The 19,697-nt window shown below is 38.2% G+C and overlaps 1 protein-coding gene across 1 annotated transcript in view; it reads right to left on the reverse strand.

Moving 5' to 3' along the window:
• Positions 1 to 3,366: 3,366 nt before the first annotated feature.
• Positions 3,367 to 19,697, reverse strand: part of GTF2H1 (general transcription factor IIH subunit 1) — a 33,283-nt gene continuing 16,952 nt past the window's right edge. Inside the window, exons 9-16 of the mRNA XM_081098854.1 lie at positions 17,540 to 17,667; positions 17,350 to 17,437; positions 13,854 to 13,942; positions 13,361 to 13,478; positions 9,718 to 9,808; positions 9,161 to 9,276; positions 7,304 to 7,396; positions 3,367 to 4,359 (exon numbers count right to left, since the gene is read on the reverse strand). Coding sequence (XP_080954980.1) covers positions 4,273 to 4,359; positions 7,304 to 7,396; positions 9,161 to 9,276; positions 9,718 to 9,808; positions 13,361 to 13,478; positions 13,854 to 13,942; positions 17,350 to 17,437; positions 17,540 to 17,667 — 810 coding nt within the window. The 3' untranslated portion in view covers positions 3,367 to 4,272. The remainder of the gene's footprint in view (positions 4,360 to 7,303; positions 7,397 to 9,160; positions 9,277 to 9,717; positions 9,809 to 13,360; positions 13,479 to 13,853; positions 13,943 to 17,349; positions 17,438 to 17,539; positions 17,668 to 19,697) is intronic.

Consider the following 19,697-nt stretch of genomic DNA (forward strand, 5'->3'; position numbering starts at 1 on the left):
CACCTCTGACACGCGTGTCATAGGTTCGCCATCACTGCTCTAGGCAATGCTCCAGCTCTGGACAATTTGAGCTGAAAATAACTAAGATTATCCTGGTCTCAGGAACTGGGAGAACAGCTGAGTCTTGAAGAAGCTAAACTGGGAAAGGGCAGAGGTAATGCAGAGGAATCCCACAAGTCTTGACACTGGAGACAGCAATTCTAAGTTTAAAATGGGCAGCCTTCCACCTCAGGGCCACTCCACTATTGGCTTCTGACAGTACATGCACCAACAGGAAATCACTTTCAGGTTATCTTTCTAGATACAGATGTTTAAGCTTTTTTTTTTTTTTGGGGGGGGCGGGTGTTCCAGACTGTTGTGGTTATCACAAGGTGTCCTACTCATTTTGCAGTGTAAGTCTAAAGCAGACTAGCACTACTGACTTCATGCTTCTTTCCAGGAGACACGCATTTTCCTAAGGCAGGACATGGTTTCATTATATTATATTTTGCAGCCTTCTGGGCTAATGGGACCTACTAAGCAGGCTAACCCCAAAATGTGCTTTGCCACACAAGTAGCACAGAAGAGAACTGGAGGCAGGAGTGACCGACAGGGCAGTCAAAAATACAACTAGGCAACAGGAGCACAGGCTGGGAATCAAAGCTTCCGACTTCACAAGCATCTTATCCCTAAGTGGCTACAGAAGCTTAGCAGTTTAGGGTCAATTCCAGCTCTGCCACCTACTGTGTGCATTTGGATAAATTAATACCCACACCATTTACAATCTATAGCACCATCTGATGCACTGGCTGTTGTGAGAATGAAGTGAGATACAGCAGCAAAGGTGCTTGGTACATGCTGGTTTAGAGCAGCCCTCAGTCATCAATGGCTATCATTTCCCACAGTGGGAAGGTAAGGCCATAGCAGGCCTAAATGGCGGCCAAAGTTCACTTTTAAAGGACTTGAAGGATCAAATATTTCAAAGCAAAGTAGACATAAAATTGACAGCTATCTCTGGTGAAATCACTTAAGTCCTTCCTTCTCTGTGAGTGACTTGGTCACATACCTTAGGACTGTCCTTTACTCAGTCTCCTTCTTTCTATTTACCAGAACTCTACTCTAATTCAGACCAGTTTCCAGTCTGGATTGTTGCAAGAGCATTCTAGGCTTTAGCCTCCCTAACTGCCAGACTTTTTACCGAGAAAACCCTAGCAAAAAACCACAGAAGACCTTCAGAAAAAAAACATATTTGCTCAAATTTTCTCCCAGGGGACCCCTTATGCCTAAGGGGTAAGGCCTCAATTTCTGACCTTCATACACAAAGCCATTAACGTAAACTGATTTTCCAGCCTCTTGGCACCACTGACCCTTCAATCTAATAAATACACTGTTCCTTTAACACACTGGGGTCTTTCCAAGCCTTCATACCGTCATCTTTCTTTTCCCTATTCAATCTTAAAGGCTCAACTATAATGTACCTCTTCAGTGAAGCCTACTCAGCTCCCCCAAACAGTTTCTTTTTTCTGGCTTCACTGTATTTATCACTTAATCTTTAACAGAGCATTTTCTTTCTTTACATCTGCCTTTCCCAACAGACATACTCTTTTATTTCTTGTCTTTTTATTGATTGATTTTTGGAGAGGGAGGAAGTTGGGAGAGACAGAGAAACATAGATTTGTTGTTCCACTTATTTATGTATTCATTCATTGGTTGATTCTTGTATGTGCCCTGACTGGGGATTAAACCCGCAACCTTGGTGAATTAGGATGATGCTCTAACCCAGTGGTCGGCAAACTCATTAGTCAACAGAGCCAAATATCATCAGTACAATGATTGAAATTTCTTTTGAGAGCCAAATTTTTTCAACTATATAGGTTAGGTAGGTACATTGTTATTAACTTAATTAGGGTACTCCTAAGCTGGCCTTTGCTAAAAATGTCCTCAATCTGATTGAGGTACGTTGGCTGAGGTCGTCCTCTTCCAACTCTCCCACCCGCACTCGTCTTGTATACTTGTTTTGTCTATCTTTTGCCACCCGCGCGTGATTTGCGGAAGCGACTAGCACTAACCACTGCACAATGAGACTGCTGACTGGCTCACTCAACTTGTGCATGAATCGTGCGCGCCTCCCCCGTGCTGCGTCTCCCGTCCGACCAACACCCCCCACTTCTTTTTTTTTTAAAATATTTTATTGATTTTTTACAGAGAGGGAGAGAGATAGAGAGTTAGAAACATCGATGAGAGAGAAACATCGATCAGCTGCCTCCTGCACATCTCCTACTGGGGATGTGCCCGCAACCCAGGTACATGCACTTGACCGGAATCGAACTTGGGACCTTTTAGTCCGCAAGCCGACGCTCTATCCACTGAGCCAAACCGGTTTCGGCCCCCCACTTCTTCTAACGCCTTCTTCAAAATAGACTCGCCCAGGCCGAAAACCGACTTCTGCGCATGGGCCACGAAGTTTCAATCGCACTGTACGTGCGCACCCGCGCGTGGTATTTTGTGAAAGAGCCACACTCAAGGGGCCAAAGAGCTGCGGTTTGCCAACCACTGCTCTAACCAACTGAGCTACTCGGCCAGGGTCCATACTCTTCTATTTAAAACATTTTTCTATCTGCTCCATTGCTATTGCTTAGAGTAGTTGTGGTGATATATTTTTAAAGTACTTTGTGTTGCCGAAACTGGTTTGGCTCAGTGGATAGAGTGTCGGCCTGTGGACTGAAAGGTCCCAGGTTCGATTCCGGTCAAGGGCATGTACCTGGGTTGCGGGCACATCTCCCAGAGATGTGCAGGAGGCAGCTGATTGATGTTTCTCGCTCATCGATGTTTCTAACTCTCTATCTCTCTCCCTTCCTCTCTGTAAAAAAATCAATAAAATATATATATATATATAAAAAAGAATTCTAAAAAAAAAAAAAATAAAGTACTTTGTAAAACTGTAAGGTGTAAGGGATTACACCATTACTATCCTGATATGAAAGAAACAGGAGGAATGAAGCAGAAAGTGATATTGTCTCTTTCCTTTTACCAGTCTGAACAGGGTTTGACCTACTGTAGCCATTATATTAAAGATAACCAGCTTGCATAATGGCTTTAAAAAAGAATGAATAGCCCTGTGCAGTGCACCCAAGTAAATATAAAACATAATGAGAAACCACAAGATGTGTTACAGTTAAAAGTGCATCTATAAAAGTTTTACTTTTTTCCTGTAACTTTTAATATAAGACTTCTAAAGTCTTAAACAGTTGATCCTATTAGGAACAAAATAGGGCACAGCATGGATGCCAGAAACAAGAACATATCTTTTTTTTTGCATTTAGGCTTTTCATCAATGATTATCAATTTGCCAAGGATAGTAACAGTCAGATACTGGAGAAAAGAAGATATGAGAAACATCTTTTATTTTTCTAAAGAAGTGAAAATAAGTAAGATCTCTTATATTTCTCACTCATAAGATTTTTAAACTTTAAAAATGCAATTTCCTTTTTTCAAAGCACATGCTATCTTAAAAAAAATCTTAGCAATGTACATTTGCACTCAAAGAAGAACATGCAGCACCATTGTCTTCTGACAAAATTCTGCATAAAACCCCACACAACTTTCTGCAAATTCTGTTCCCTCTTTATCATTTAGGGACTTAAACCACAAACATTCAGTGCAATATTTATTGTCTCATTTCCGTAGGAAACACAGGACCAATGATGTCTTCTGAGCACAACTGTTTCCTGATGGTTGAGCAACAGTCTCCCTCTGCCCTGCTTTAAAGGACTCTCTTTAACTTACTGTTGTAAGGTACAACTAGAATCCAGTAAAACTTGAGGATCCAAGTGGAGGATGGAGGAGAAATACTTAAGGTGTACCCTGTGCCATAAACTTAGAAAAAAAATTTACACAGAAAACAACAAAAACCTCGGATTTTATCAACGCACCCTTTTAAAAAGTGTTGTTGTTTTTTTAATTTCTGAAAGCAGCTTAATATGAATCAAAAGCAGTTCCTGAGTAACTGCAGTAAACAGTGTCTTTTTAAAAAATATATTTATATATATATATTTGCAACTTAGCTCATTTTGGTTCTGCCTTAGTTTACCTCCCCAGCTTTTAGTTTAATCAGTTCTTTTCCTTTCAGTTCACAATGTGCAAGTACAATAGCATCAGCTCTGAGAGTTGGCGTGGTGCAGATGTTTCTTGCACTTCTGTTGATCATCTGCCTGTCTGTCAGGCCAGGTTTCCAGAGTCACTGTAGGTCACAGTTTTCTCAATCTCACAAAACCTGTAAGAGCCACAGACACCTCACGTTTTCTTCAGCAGACGTCGTGACTGCCACGTGTGGAGCTTGTTGTAGGCTGTCTGGAGCATCTCTTCTATGTGACTTACCAACTGAAAAACATAGCAGGACATTTAAACAACTGGGCTGGGAAGTCAATGCCTCTGATTCAGATCTGGCATATACTTCAGAGTGCAGTTTCAAAGCTCACTTGCATTTCCCCATTAAGGCAACGAGCAAGCCCTCTGTGAAGATGTTATCAGACACATTTTGTACAGAAACCTGAGATGATGGGGTACAGCAGAGACTGGAAATTCACCTGTTCTGTCTGCCCTGTCATTAACCAGTTACAGGACAACCTGAAAGTCTTAACTGTGTGATAGGCCTCAGTTTCTCCTGTCAAATGAGGCCAGGATAGTGGCATTCGCATTACCCTACAGAACATTTGAAAAATGTCTCATTCCCTTGAAGATTCTGATGTAGCAGGTCTGAGATGAGACCCAGGAATCTTTGATTTTCAAAAGCTCCTGCAGTTAATTTTGCTGCATAGCCAATCTTGTGAAGCACTTTTCTATGTTTTTTAGGGCCTTTCCAGCTCCAACATTTCAGGATTCCAATATAACCCAGTAGATTACAGAAAATCTAAATGGTTTCAATGCTTCACACAAGTAGTAGATCATAGCTGAGGTCAGCACTATGTATCTTGAGTAGAAAAAAAATTTGCCCTCATCATGGACATAACCAGAAGTCAATAGGACCACATTGGTCTAGGCCAGTGGTCGGCAAACTGCAGCTCTTTGGCCCCTTGAGTGTGGCTCTTCCACAAAATACCATGTGCGGGCGTGCACATACAGTGCGATTGAAACTTCGTGGCCCATGCGCAGAAGTCGGTATTTTGTGGAAGAGCCACACTCAAGGGGCCAAAGAGCCACATGTGGCTCACGAGCCGCAGTTTGCCGACCACTGGTCTAAGCTAATGAAGACTCCAGAGGTAGAATGTCTTTGGAATATCTGTTTCCTTGGAGGTAGACATTTTTTATGTGGTTGGAAACAAAAGTCTTTTAAAGTCTCCAAGTCAATTCTGGCAGTATTGGGGTAAAAATCAGGAAGTCCTAAATCCTTTAAGCATGTCAATGACTTAGATCCAGTCTGAAGTAGAGTTAAACAAAAAACTCCTATTTACGTCGGTTATCATTGAGTGTGTGTGTGTGTGTGTGTGTGTGTGTTGTTATTTAGTTCTGTCTGTAACTAAAAATGATACAAAAATCATCCTTGCCCTGCTGCACAAAGATACTCCAAGCTGCTTTTCTGGTAACTAATACTGTTATATTTTGAGAAAAACAGCTTAGAATGTTTAGGGTATAAAGACTTACTAAAAATCTTACTGATGCAGATTTTTCAGCTTTCAATTATAAAACTCCTTTTGATTATCCTACTTAGGATATATTGAGTCCTAAGTGTGTATATACTATTTTTTCCTATCATTTCTGAAAGGATTTGCATCACACACACAAAAACAATCTTTTGTGGTTGCTCTAGTCTTGCATTAAAAACAAAGCTAAGCCCTAACCGGTTTGGCTCAGTGGATAAAGTGTTGGCCTGCGGACTGAAAGGTCCCAGGTTTGATTCTGGTCAAGGGCATGTACCTTGGTTGTGGGCACATCCCCGGTAGGAGGTGTGCAGGAGGCAGCTGATCGAAGTTTTTCTCTCATCGATGTTTCTAACTTTCTATCCCTCTCCCTTCCTCTCTGTAAAAAATCAATAAAACATATTGAAAACAAAACAAAACAAACAAAACAAAGCTAAGACCTGGCCGGTTTTTCTCAGTGGATAGAGCATTGGCTTTTGGACTGAAGGGTCCCAGGTTTGATTCCGGTCAAGGGCACATGCCCGGGTTGTGGGCTCGATCCCCAGTGGGGGGTGTGAGGGAGGCAGCCAATGAATGATTCTCTCTCATCATTGGTGTTTCTCTCTCTCTCTCTCTCTCTCTCTCCCTCCCTCCCTCCCTCCCTTCCTCTAAGAAACACACACACACACACACACACACACACACACACACACAAACCAAAGCTAAAAACCCTGGGCACAAAGTGACACTTTTCATTCAGTACCTCATCCAGTACCCCACCCTGATGAAAACAATCAGGGGCTGTTGAATTTACTATCACAGTGGCAATTCTGCCTTTCATTGCGTTGCTAGGTTCATGCTTACTGCTCTGGCTTTCAAGATATTTATTTCTTGTTGTTATTAATCCTATAATGAGAATATTTTTCCAGTGATTTTCAGAAAGAGTGGAAGAGACAGTGAGAGACAAACATTGATGTGAGAGAGATACATCCATTGGCTGCCTCCCACACCTGCCTGGACCAGGACCTGGGATGGAGCCTGCTACCAAGGTACATGCCCTTGACTGGAATAGAACCCGGGACCCTTCAGTCTATGGGCCGACACTCTATCCATTGAGCCAAACTGGCCAGAGCAAAAATAAATTTTTTAGGAACACATACATAGGTTGTAAATCTATAAAGAAAAGCATGGAGACGATTATTAGAAATGCCTCATTAATCATGGCCTTGATTATGAGTGAGGGGTATGAGTGAGGGGTAGGTAACCGGCAGGGACCCTCAGGGAATACCTATGGGTATGGAAATGCTCTATTTCTTTTCTTTTTTTTTTAAAATATATTTTATTGATTTTTTTACAGAGAGGAAGGGAGAGGGATAGAGAGTTAGAAACATCGATCATCTGCCTCTTGCACACCCCCCAACTAGGGATGTGCCCGCAACCAAGGTACATGCCCCTGGCCAGAATCGAACCCGGGACCCTTCAGTCCGCAGGCTGATGCTCCATCCACTGAGCCAAACCGGTCAGGGTGGAAATGTTCTATTTCTTACTGTGATTGGTGGACACACATATATTTATTATTTTAGAGTTAAAAAACAGTATTCTGAGTTAGAGAAAAACAATGTATTCTACTCATTTACATGAAAACAAAGTTAGTCTCATTTTACTACATAGAAAAAGAAAATCAGGCCAAAATCAGATTGTTGCCTTACGTTTGTGCTTAAATACTGTCTTCGAATTTTTTCTTGGAATGGGCAGAGCTTTGTAACCTGGAATCGTTCCAAATTACTTTTCATTTTCACTACCTACAAAAGGTGAAAGAAATAATGAATTACAATCTCAAAGCATTTATAGAGATCAAGATAAAAATGCACAAAGGAGGTTACTTTATTATTATTTTTTTAAAGATTAATTGGCTCCACCAGGCAGAGAAGCAAGATAATTAAAAATTTAAAAGTAAAAGAAATCTATCCCCAAATAATGGTTGCTGTAGGAAAAAACTTAAAAAATGCCAAAGGTAGAAAATAAAAACATACTTATTATATTCCACCATTCATAGATCATTAATACTTTGGTCCATAACTCATATCCTTCCCAACATTTTTTAAAATTTTATTTTATTATTGTCTTAAGTTTTACATATGTCTCCTTTTCCCCCGATTGACCCCCTCAGCCATTCCCATCCTGGGCAAGCCCCCACCGACCCAGTATCTGTGTCCATTGGTTACGCTAATATGCATGCATACAAGTCCTTTGGTTGCTCTCTAACCCCAACACATCCCCTACCATTTGTCTTTGGATCTATTTTTGTTCATCAAATTATGCTGATCATTATATCCCACATATGAGTGAGATCATGTGATATTTATCTTCCTCTGACTGGCTTATTTCACTTAATGCTCTCCAGTTCCATCCATGCTGTTGCAAATGATAAAAGTTCCTTGTTTTTATAGCAGCATAGTATTCCATTGTGTAGATGTACCAGTTTTTAAATTCACTCATCTGCTGATGGGCACTTAGGTTGTTTCCAAATCTTAGCTATTCCTTCTTGACATTTTTTGTGCATGTGTATAAATGTATATATGCAGAAAATACACAGTGCATACTATTTTAAAATTTCACTAGGTTTAATATGAACATCTTTTAGTCATTAAATACTCACCCAAGTCATCATTTAAAATAGATGTATAGAAACATCAATGATGAAAGAGAATCATCGACTGGTTGCCTCCTACATGAGTTCCAACCAGGTCCCGGGCCGGGGAGGAGCCTGCAACTAAGGTTCATGCCCTTGACTGGAATCGAACCTGGGACCCTTCGGTCAGCAGGCTGATGCTCTATCCACTGAGCAAAACTGGCTAGGTCTGGGTCAAGTCATTTAAAAAGAAATGATCAGTTTTAAGTTTGTTGTTCTTTTGCAGATTTTAGATGAAAATGCTCTTTGACTGTTATCTTTAAAGATAATTTATTTGAATACTAGTGAGTATGAAAATTTCCTCTTAGGTTTATTGGGCCACTTGCATTCTTTAGTGAGTTGTCTGTTAAAATTCTTTTGCCTATTATTTTTAATAGGGCATTTGTCTTTCTCTTAAAAAATTTAAAGAATAATCTATATAGTAAAACTACTACCATTAATACTATACTTTTCTATCTGCCAACTTTCCTTTAATTGGTTAACAAGGTTTTAGTGTTAAATAGCAAGTACTACATTTTTCATCAATCTCAGTTTAGATTTTATTACTTCTAAAAAGTATACCAAATAATTAATTATACTGATGTGACTTGTTTTAGGTCTCTGTTCTTTAATCATTCCCAGTGGCTTAGAGGTAAATACAAGTTTTAAGATGTATGATCATATGTTATGGAACTGGTCTGGACCTAAGTTTCTTAATCTTTAAAATTGGTATCAATACCTACTCCATCAGGATGCTGTGTGGCTTAAATAACATATGCAAAGCAGTTATCCCACTGTCTGTTACATGGTAAACAATACAAATTTCCAATTTCAAAATAATACCTCACTAAGTCACACTACTATAATAGCTGGCTGTGTTTGGAACTGGTTCTACCTTTTCTTCGAGGAATGGCGTATTAACAGGAAAGCAGGACCAAAAGTGCCGAAGAAGTTCCCCAACAGCCACATACAGGTGTTTCAATTCAGACTGAATATCATTTGGCACCATCTCTGCAAAAGAAAAGCCCACGGGATAAAAGCTGTTTTCCCGTATATATAGTCTTGGAAAGAAGGACATGCACTCGTTGCCAATGCCAAACCAGGATGTGCTATTCTGAGATATGTTACTGATTTTGTGGCTGACAGATCACAGAATTTAAATTCCTTTGGGATTCTGGAAAAACTTTTAGGTTTCCCTTTATTCTAAGAGGTAGGTGAGGAAAAAGGAAAGCTTTTAGGGTGATATAGGGAGACTACGAATGTGCCACTTCTTGTAAAATTAAGACAATTCTGAAATCAAAATTACTGTCTAGATATGTTTCAGGATCTAGATGCATAAAAATTACAACAAAAAACATCCCAGAAAATTTCCAAAGAAACACCAATAAAATTTTAGCCCTCCTCCTCTCAAAGTGCTCTTTAGACAGCAATAGAAGGTGGTCCAGCACATACGGTTTATGGCTTGCTGTGTCCCTCCCTGCATAAGTGCTCCTCCAGGTGACAGTGCTGTGATGGTGCTGGTGGCGGCACTACTTGAGAGAACCTGAAAGAAAACACAGAAAGTAGTTTCCCTCTTTTTTGCTATCTTTTTTAACATTTCAGTTTTATAGCAAAATGTTGAGTTTTATTACTGTATAAATATATAATTTATAGCAACCAGAGTGAACGACTACTTTTTACACAGAAACACGGTGTGTGTAGAAAGTGAATATATACCAATCTTCCAGGAATACTAAGCAAGTCCACAGGTACCCCTGAACTCACACACTTTTGCCTTGTCAAACCTTTTCTTAAGCACCAATTCAACTTAACTTGTGAACTCTTACCATTGAAGGTAAAACTGAGTTTAAGAAAAAGAAACAAGTAAATCAACATGTATCCTTGCTGGCAGCTGGGGGATAGGGGTGGGGTGCGGGGTGGGAACACAGCAGAAATACATCATTTGTCATCAAAGAACTGAATATACTTAGCTAAAAGAGGAAAGAATGTATTCTGCACTGTGTCAGTATCAACATTCAGGGACATAACTGACCTATCTACTCAATGAGCACACACAAGTGCCAGGCACTGTGGCTACAGAGGAACAAATCATTTGCTGAATAGCTTCAAGTGCAGGATTAGTGTGTCCAAAGTTTTTCAATGGAATTTTTACAAGTATAAACCCATGTATGTATGGGCTGGAGAAGAAAAATTAAGCTTGGTACTGAGTATAGCACATAACAACCATGAGTCAAGGGGACATGAAGTTTACTTTGCTCCTATTTCCTTTTGTCAGAATATTTATAATGCATTGTAACCAAAAACTTGTGATTACTGAGCTTGCTGACTAGCTCCTGGCTGCATTCAGGTATATACACCTGAGGACACATAATCTCTTGGGCCTTCATGCCTCAATGTTTCTCAGATAATAAAATCAAATCTGGGGGGGCGGGGGGGGGGGGCAGAGAGGGTACATATGGGGAAGACTAGAAATACTTAAGACTAACCACAGGTTTAAAAAGTTAAGCGGGTCTCTTGGGCCCAATGGCCAGATATTGGACAATTACAGTCTAGAAGGAAAGAAATGGTCAAATAAGCCCAAATGTGTGTGTGCATATATGTATTTCCTAGCTCTGTCTGCTGAGGAGACAGTAACACAAGTAGCAAATTACACCCTAATAGCAATGAGTACACCCAATACTGGGATCTTGGTTTCTAAATCTACTCAGTACTAAAAGGAAGATTCTGTGACTGGGGCAGGTAAAGTATAAGATGAACCTGAAAAACCTATCCCATTGTGCCATAAAACATAAAAGAAGGAGGTGCTCAACTGATGAACATTATCAGAAAGATAAAGAAGCCAGTGCAAAGGGCTTGGAAAAGGTCTGACTACAAAGGGGCATGGGTACATTTTTGGGGGCAACAAAACTTTTTTTATATTGATTGTGTTGGTGGTACACAACTGTGTATGTTTATTAAAACCCATAGAACAATACACTAAAAAGGGTAAATTTTACCTTAGTTTAAAAAAAGAAAAAAAATAGCAACAATTTATAACCCATAGAATAATGTAAGAATCCATGCTGATATAAGTAAATACAGGAGAAGGGAAGGAAATATTTCTTTTAGTAGAATGTCAACTGATAAGACTGGATGATGGATTTAGAAAATCACCATTTAACCACCACCATGATATTGTTTTCAGCAAGCATCATCAATGGATTCTAAAAAACTAGTGGGTAAAAGTTTGATGGGAAATAGAATATTTACAGTCTTAAAATAACCCACAATTATTAATTACAAAGGGAAAAATATTAACTTTTTGGTGGAGAAACCAGGCCAATACTACTCTAACCAAGTGATCAAAGTTAATATCACAAGTTAGGACAAATAAGTATGTGCTTACTGATGTGAGGATGACACATCATTTACAGGTTAGTTCTGTGGTGTTTCTGCTAAAAATACATAATGTGAGTCCAATGTTAAAGAAACATTAGGGAAACTCAACTGAGGGCATTCCACAAAAAAATGGCTTGTACTCTTTAAATATGAAGGTCATGAAGGCAAAGAAAGATTGAAAAATGATTCAATTTTAAAGGAGACTAAAGAGAAATGGGAACTAAATGTAACTCATGAACCTGACATGGATGCTGGACCAAGAAGTCTTCTTTTGCTGTAAGGGACATTAGTGGTACAACTGGCGAAATTTTTGTAAGAACTCAGGTTAGATAATATTTTTTTAATGTTAACTTATTGTCTCTGTAACTTTACTGTTATTACTTATGATAATATCTTGTTCTAGGAAATACGCACTGAAATATTTAGGAATAAAGGGATCTACTCTCAAAATTGGTCAGAAGACATTTTTTGTAACTTCCTGTCAATCTAAGATTACTTCAAAATAAAAAGTAAATATAAATCCCAATATGTGATGAGGACTACAGTAAAGTCAGGCAGGAACTCAGTGCCTCAGTATTTATAAAAAGAGAAATGGAAAAAACTCATTACGGGGTATATTAAGGATTGCTTTACAGAGGCAATGAAATCTGAGGTGAGTCTTGAATAATTATTATTAGTTTCCCATGGCAGAACAGATTAAGGGCATTCTAAGAAAAGAGAAAGCATGAGCAAAAGCACAGGAAGCATGAAGATAGTATGATCAAACAACTCTGGGTAGTCTAGTGTGTTAGGTTGGAACACAGGACTCTTTGTTATGTGTGGAAGGGAATGGTGGAGATATGGCTGCAGGCAGAACAAGATGTGGGTTAAGGCCAGATTATAAAGGGTCTGGCATACCAGACAAAGGCATTCAGATAATTGCTGTGGCAACAAAAGGGGACAGTGAAGGTTTTTAAGCTGCAGAGTGATAAGATCAGAATTATGGTTTTAGAAATATAATTGTAATGGCAGTGTGGAAAACTGATCAGGTTTGCATAAACAAGGTGATGAAATAAAAAAAATACTGAAGGCCTGATAGAAATTGATGATTAACTAAAGTATAAATAAGGGTGGGGAAAAATGAAGAACAGATAATGAGCTCTGTTTTACATATTTATTTTATATACTGAGGTCATACAGAATAGTTAGAGAGTGATGACCAGAAGGTATTTTTTGAAAGATTTTACCAATGAAACTGTGTATATGGAAGAAAAAATTAGCAATCACAAAAGTCATTATTTTTCATTATCATATTATCTTCAGATGCTTCTTTTTTAAAAAAAATTTTTTAAGAATATACATTTTATTGATTTTTTACAGAGAGGAAGAGAGAGGGATAGAGAGTTAGAAACATCGATAAGAGAGAAACATCGATCAGCTGCCTCCTGCACACCTCCTACTGGGGATGTGCCCGCAACCAAGGTACATGCCCTTGACCAGAATCGAACCTGGGACCCTTCAGTCCTCTATCCACTGAGCCAAACCGGTTAGGGCACAGATGCTTCTTGAATAAGCCAAATACCTTTTCTCTCTACCTCTTGATTTTTTGTATTTATTTAGCAGAAATATGTTTTTAAACACAATTAAAATATTAGTCATATAGTTGGTTGTGCACATAAAATAAGGAAGTAATTGTGTGTGTGGGAATTCTGGTTTTCAAACAATATAAATAACCCACCTGAGTTAATTTGGGTGTATAAGCTTCCATTTCTTGTCTAATACTTTGAAAAGAATTAATAATATCCTGACTTGTTGCATACTGTAGTGACTGGATTGGAGTTGGACCATGATAATACCTAAACGTTAGCAAAGAAGAAAGAAATTACACAGAATAAAGGTGCTCAACATTTGTTTTTAAATATTTTAGCAATCTCAGTACATTTCCCTCACAGCAAAAAATGATAATACAGTTAATGAGATTTCAATAAGAGGATTTATTTCATAAAAGGAAAATAAGATGAAAATAGCACAGAGAGCCAAAATTTATTTTCTTGGTTTTGATAATTTAGGATCCTTTCCTGAAATGCACAAAGTACATTAAAAAAAAATACTGTACTTTCATGGTAACAAACTAATTAAATTTGAATACTACACTTGCAGAATATATTCTGCAATGACTTGTGTTATATAACTATTCTGCCTCAACTTAATTTAATATTGACCAAACTTACCTATCTGACTTCTTGAGGTTTAGCGCAATCGTTTTTATGGAATTATTTTTTCCCAAGTCTTCATATTCAATGGACTCTTGTAACTTCGCCTATAATTATTAACACAACACTTTTAATCATAACTTTCCCTTGTAAAAGTAATGAACATGACTGAAAAAGTAAAACTGTATGGTCTTCATAACATGAGCTTCACTTCTAGAGATGACTGCTGTACAGGTGGTTGAACCCATTTTCTCACCAACCAATTAGAGAGAACACTTGTTTTCCTACACTCCAACCATTCTAATTACTACTAAACTATTAATTTTTGACAATTTGGTAGGTAAAAATGTGTATTTTACTATTTCCCCCCAAGTAAATGACTAATTTATACTTTTTCTCCGATTGTTTTTTAATTATTCCCTTTATGCTTATTTTTCTGTGGATTAATTTTTGCTTAAATCTTTGATCCACTTCGAATTTATTTCAGAATAAGGAGTAAAGTAGGTAATCTGAGTTTCTTTTTACTAAATTATTAATGAGTCCTCCTAACTCCATTTGTAGAATAATCTGTTTTTTGCCCACTGATTCTGAAATGCCTTTTATCATCTAATCTAATAGACAAACATGGTAATTGACCGTACCTTCGCTACACCTCCCATTGGCTAATCAACACGATATGCAAATTAACCACCAACAAAGATGGCAGCTAATTTGCATACTGCAGGCAGATCCCACTGTGCCGCCCTAGCGTGAGATCCTGGCCTGCTGTGTGCAGGTAGGGGCAGGCGGGGTGGGCGGCAGCGTGATACGAGCTACTGCCCACCCCAGCGCGGGATCCCGGCCTGCAGTGTCTTGGGCGGGGTGGGCGGCAGTGAGATCCCCAGCTGCTGCCCGCCCCAGCGTGGGACCCGGGCCTGCCATCTGCGACTGGGGGAGATGGGGCAGACACTGCAGGATTGGGCGTGCCATCTGCCACCAGGGGAGTGGCCCTAAGCCAGTAGGTGGTTATCTTCCGAGGGGTCCCAGACTGTGAGAGGGCACAGGTTGGGCTGAGGGACTCCCCCCTCCCCTGCCAGTGCACAAATTTTTGTACATGGGGCTTCTGGTACATTATATTTAATTCTTCCAAGTATTTGGGTTTACTTATGAACTCTTTTTAAAGAACAATTTCCTTTTTTAAATTTGTTTGATTTTTTGGGGAGGAGGAAAGAGAAACATATTCCTGGGTGAGGATTAAATAAAAAATTTTAGGTTATTAAATATATCACAAAAAGGTCAATTTAAACACTTAGTATTTTAAATTGCTCCTATTTTAAGAGTCTGAATAGTTCTCTTGTAGTACAGGAATAAATCTGATTTCAGCATATTCAGAGTAATACATCCATGAGTTGCACCTTACCTAGAGTCAGCCTATTTTATACTTTCTCAACTCTATACCTTTTAGCCAACTTCAAGGCATACTAATGTCATTACTTTTCACATATGCCAAGCTCATTTTGATTCCTGCTGTTGCCTTACCTAAGCTGTGACCCTATCAAACCTCCCATAATAATCCAAATCCTAAACTTCTGCCACAGCATAGTTAAGTCACCTAACTTTCATACTTAACTGAAAGCTCCATAAATGTAAGAACTCTATCAATACTTCTGAATCTCTCATCCTACAAAACCCTCTTTAGAACAGAGGCAACTCTTGACTTCAAAGAATATCCAGAATTAGAATTTATTATTCAACATTGTGAAAATCCACACAGTGATTTGTGACAACTCTTTGACTACCAAGATCAACTCTACTCAGTGCCAGAGTATTGCAAAGAAAAGCATCACTTCCTAGATTTCTTCTTTAATACCTGTAACTTACATTTTAGTTTCACTTTTCTTAGTTCAGAAAAAATTTCCTATTGGCTTTGTTAATTTTAAAGGTTCAAATACCTGTACAAACATATTATCAAAATATATTAAATAAAGCATAAGACTCACCCACAACCCCTTTACAGAAAGATTACCATTTAGCATGCTCTTTTAAAGGACTTTTTAAAGTTCATAAACTTCTTTTTCCCATGTGAAATTATTGCATACAATCTGCTCTGTGAACTATTCTACTCCATTCATTCATTCATTTTATATTTTCTTTGGTTCCTATTGTAAATAACACAACTAGTATACTTTAAATTTTGTTTTGTAATTATTTTTTTGATTTTTGCCGTATCTACAGACACTAAACTCTTTGAATACAAGTACTGTCTTATTCATTGTTTCTCACCATCTAATATTTTAGGCAACTCAAAAGAGTTTTTTGAATTTAATGTTTTATAAACTGAACTACTGTTATGGCATATATTAACTCTTTTTAATTCAATATATCATTAACTCATTTAAAGTCCTTAACGACTGCAGTGATCTTCATTATATGGATGTACCATAGATATTAGGATGTTTGCCATTTTCTCTATTATCTATAGTAATAAAAGTGAAACATGCTAATTAGACCGGACGTCCTTCTGGACAAAGCCGAGGCTGTGAGGGAAGCTCGGGTCCAGGGTGCCAGAGGGACGCTGATGCCGGCAGCCAGGGTAAGGAAGGCCTACTTGTGCACGTTTTTCGTGCATCGGGTCTCTAGTAATACTATAATGAGCATTTGTAACTAAACGTTTGCACCTCTTTATTTAAAGAAAATAAATGTCCAGAAGTAGAATTAAGGGCATAAACTTTTACAATTTCAATACATATTGCCCTAAAAGGAAACTTTATTGTAATTTATTTTTGTAACTGGGGAGGGAGGAACTTAAAAACACACACAGAGTAATAGCCCTAGCAGGGTGGTTCAGTTGGTTGAAGTGTTCCACACACCAACAGGTTGCAGGTTTAATCCCTGGCTGGGGAGCATACAGGAGGCAACCAATCGATGTTTCTCTCCCACATTGATGTTTCTCTCTGTCTCTCTCCCTCTCTCAAATCAAAACATATCTTTGGGTGAGGATAAAAAAAAAAACAACACACCAAAAAACGACAAGCAAGCAAGCAAAAACAGAGGAATAGAGTAGCCTGGCAAAGTTGCAAGGAAAGAAGGAATATGCAAGTAGGTAACTGTCAGTATTTAATAAAAAGACATATCTAGCCTTGAAATGCCAGGTTTAATATGAGGGCCAAATCCTATCTTTTAAAAACATTATACACAAAACTTCAGTTTTTCTTTCTCTCACACTGCCTTTGTTGAATACTCTTTCCCAGAAAACAACTATATGTCAGTATGTGCATAAGTGTACATGTCATGGGGGGAAAACACAAACAATAAAAATAGTTAAAAGACTTGAGTCCATGGAAAGCTGGCTGGCAAGCCAAAACTGAGAATGTACTTTTTACAAAGTTCTTCAATTTAAGCCAAATACTTAACTTGTTGGTTAGAAGAACTAAGTCATTTGATATAATCAAGTGTCAACATAAAGTACTAGCAATTATACATAAGGTATCTGGAGAAACCTGAGCCCTAAACGTTCCCAACTTTTTACCCATACCCTTTTGACTGCTGGCTGAAAGCAGTCTGCATCTCTGGAATTTCCATCAATGCTGCTGGGCTCACCATTTTGTTCATTTTGTGCTTCTCTAAAAACAAGAAAAAGAAATAGATGTTAAAAACTACAGAACAAAAACACAACTATTCTATCTTGAAAAGCTCAGTCACTGCACCTTGCATGTATACTTAACTGTTTCCTGAGACCTGCTGCTAGGACCATGGCACTGTGATGGTTAAATCTCTTGATGATGGCAGCATTACTATTCTCCTTTATGGATTTAGAATTAGAAGTAGATGGCACAGAGGATATGCCATAGCCCTACAAGAAACAATTTAGTAGATTAAAAATCAAAATAAAGTTCTAATTTTCTTATCTGTTACATGTTAAGCTGAAAAAAATTTCTGTATGATGGGACTTTATTAATTCTGAACACTAATAAATATTTATAGGCAAACATTTAAAAGTGACAATATACACATAAAAAATTAAGAAATACCACTAACTCCTTTACCATCAACAAAATCTTAACTTGAGCTTGCACTTTTAAAGAGCAATTTTGGTCTTAGTTGGCAAGATATTAAGTAACAAAATACAGTGAAAAAAAGCACAGACTTTTGAAGTCAGATAGCTATGAAATAAAATTCTGACTTTATCACTTTTTCAATGTTTGTCTAGGTAAGCTCTATAAAATGGGATATTTGGAGACAAATGTTATAAAAAAAAAGAGAGGGTGAGATAATGTAGTAACCGGATTGGGATGAGGAGCTATTTTAGATAGGGAGGTTAGAAAAAGTCTCTCTGGAAAAACGACATTAGAATAGATATCTGAAAAATGGGTAGAAGCTAGTTAAGTAGAAGAGCAGGAAGAAGGAACAGCAGATGGAAAGACCCTGGGGTAGAAAAAGCTTGGGATAGATCTGAAGGTCATTATGTCTGGAGCATGAATGAGGAACTAGCCCAAATTGAAAAAGTAGTAGTAGGTAGAGGCCAAATCAAGAAAGGCCTTGTAGGAGTTTTGATTTTATTCTATGTTCAATAAAAAGAAACTGAGGAGTTTTACATAGTGGAACATTATGAGTTAATTTATAACTCTTATTCCTAGGAGAGTATGATCTATGACAACGAAAGTGGAAATAGGAAGATCAATTAAAAGGCTAATGCAAGCAATGAAGCCAGAGATGGTGGTAGTCTACAGCAAGAGGGTGTTAAGTATCTGTGGAGATAGAGATGTAGACAGATCAGAGATGTATTGTAGAGGACTTGTTGACACAAAATGAATGTTGAAGATAAAGGATGGGGGGAGGGGGATCAAGGAGACCCTTAGGTCTTGGCTTGAGCAAGTGAGTCCATGGTATGTTCTTTAACTGAGATAGACCCAGGAAGAAATGATTTATGATGATGGGAATCAAAAGCTCCATTTTGGACATGTTACATTCAGATGTCTGAAATATCTAAGTGAAGATATCAAGTAGTCAGTAGGATATTTGATTTTGGAGTTCTGGGATTGACAGACCAGTACTATTTGGGATTCATCATTACATATTTAGTATTTCAAGCAAAGGCATGTAGAGAATGTATTCAGGAGGAGGTCCAAAGACAATATCCTGGGACAGTAACAACTAGAGGATGACAGGGAAAGAAGAGGCACCAATGAGAAAAAGGAATCCACCAACATTTCTTTCTTTCTTTTTAAAAAAATGTTTTTATTGATTTCAGAGAGGAAGGGAAGGGAGAGGGAGAGATAGAAACATCAATGATAACAGAAAATCACTGATTGGCTGGCTCTTGCATGCACCACACTGGAGATTGAGCCCTCAACCTGGGCATGTGCCCTGACCGGGAATCGAACCATGATAGCCACTCTGGCTGGGCAACCAACATTTCTATTAAGATTATACATCCATACAATGGAATATTATGCAGGCACTAAAAAAATGTAGATAACAACACCTATGACTTATTGAACACGTACTTTGTACTAGGATCTCTTAAGTCTTGTAGCAATCTTATCAGGCGTTCTTCCCATCCCCGCCTGCATTTTAAAAACTGAAATACTGTGTAAGTTTGAGTACGATGTACTGATTTCATTTGAATATTGTAATATGATTGCTATGAGGTTAACACCTCTGTCATTGTTACATAATTATCATTTCTTTGTTTGTGGTGAGGACATTTAAGATCTAGTTTGTTAGCAACGCTGAAATTTATACTACGGTATTGTTAACCGTGCTGTGCATTAGAATTCCAGAACTTATTTATCTACTAGTTTCAAGTTTGTACCCTTAAACAACACCTCCCTAATTATCTACGGTCAGTACTATTAACCTCATTTTATAAGAAAACTGGAC

Source organism: Myotis nattereri (genome assembly GCF_964212035.1).
Source record: "Myotis nattereri genome assembly, chromosome: 9".
NCBI classification, from domain to species: Eukaryota; Metazoa; Chordata; class Mammalia; order Chiroptera; family Vespertilionidae; genus Myotis; species Myotis nattereri.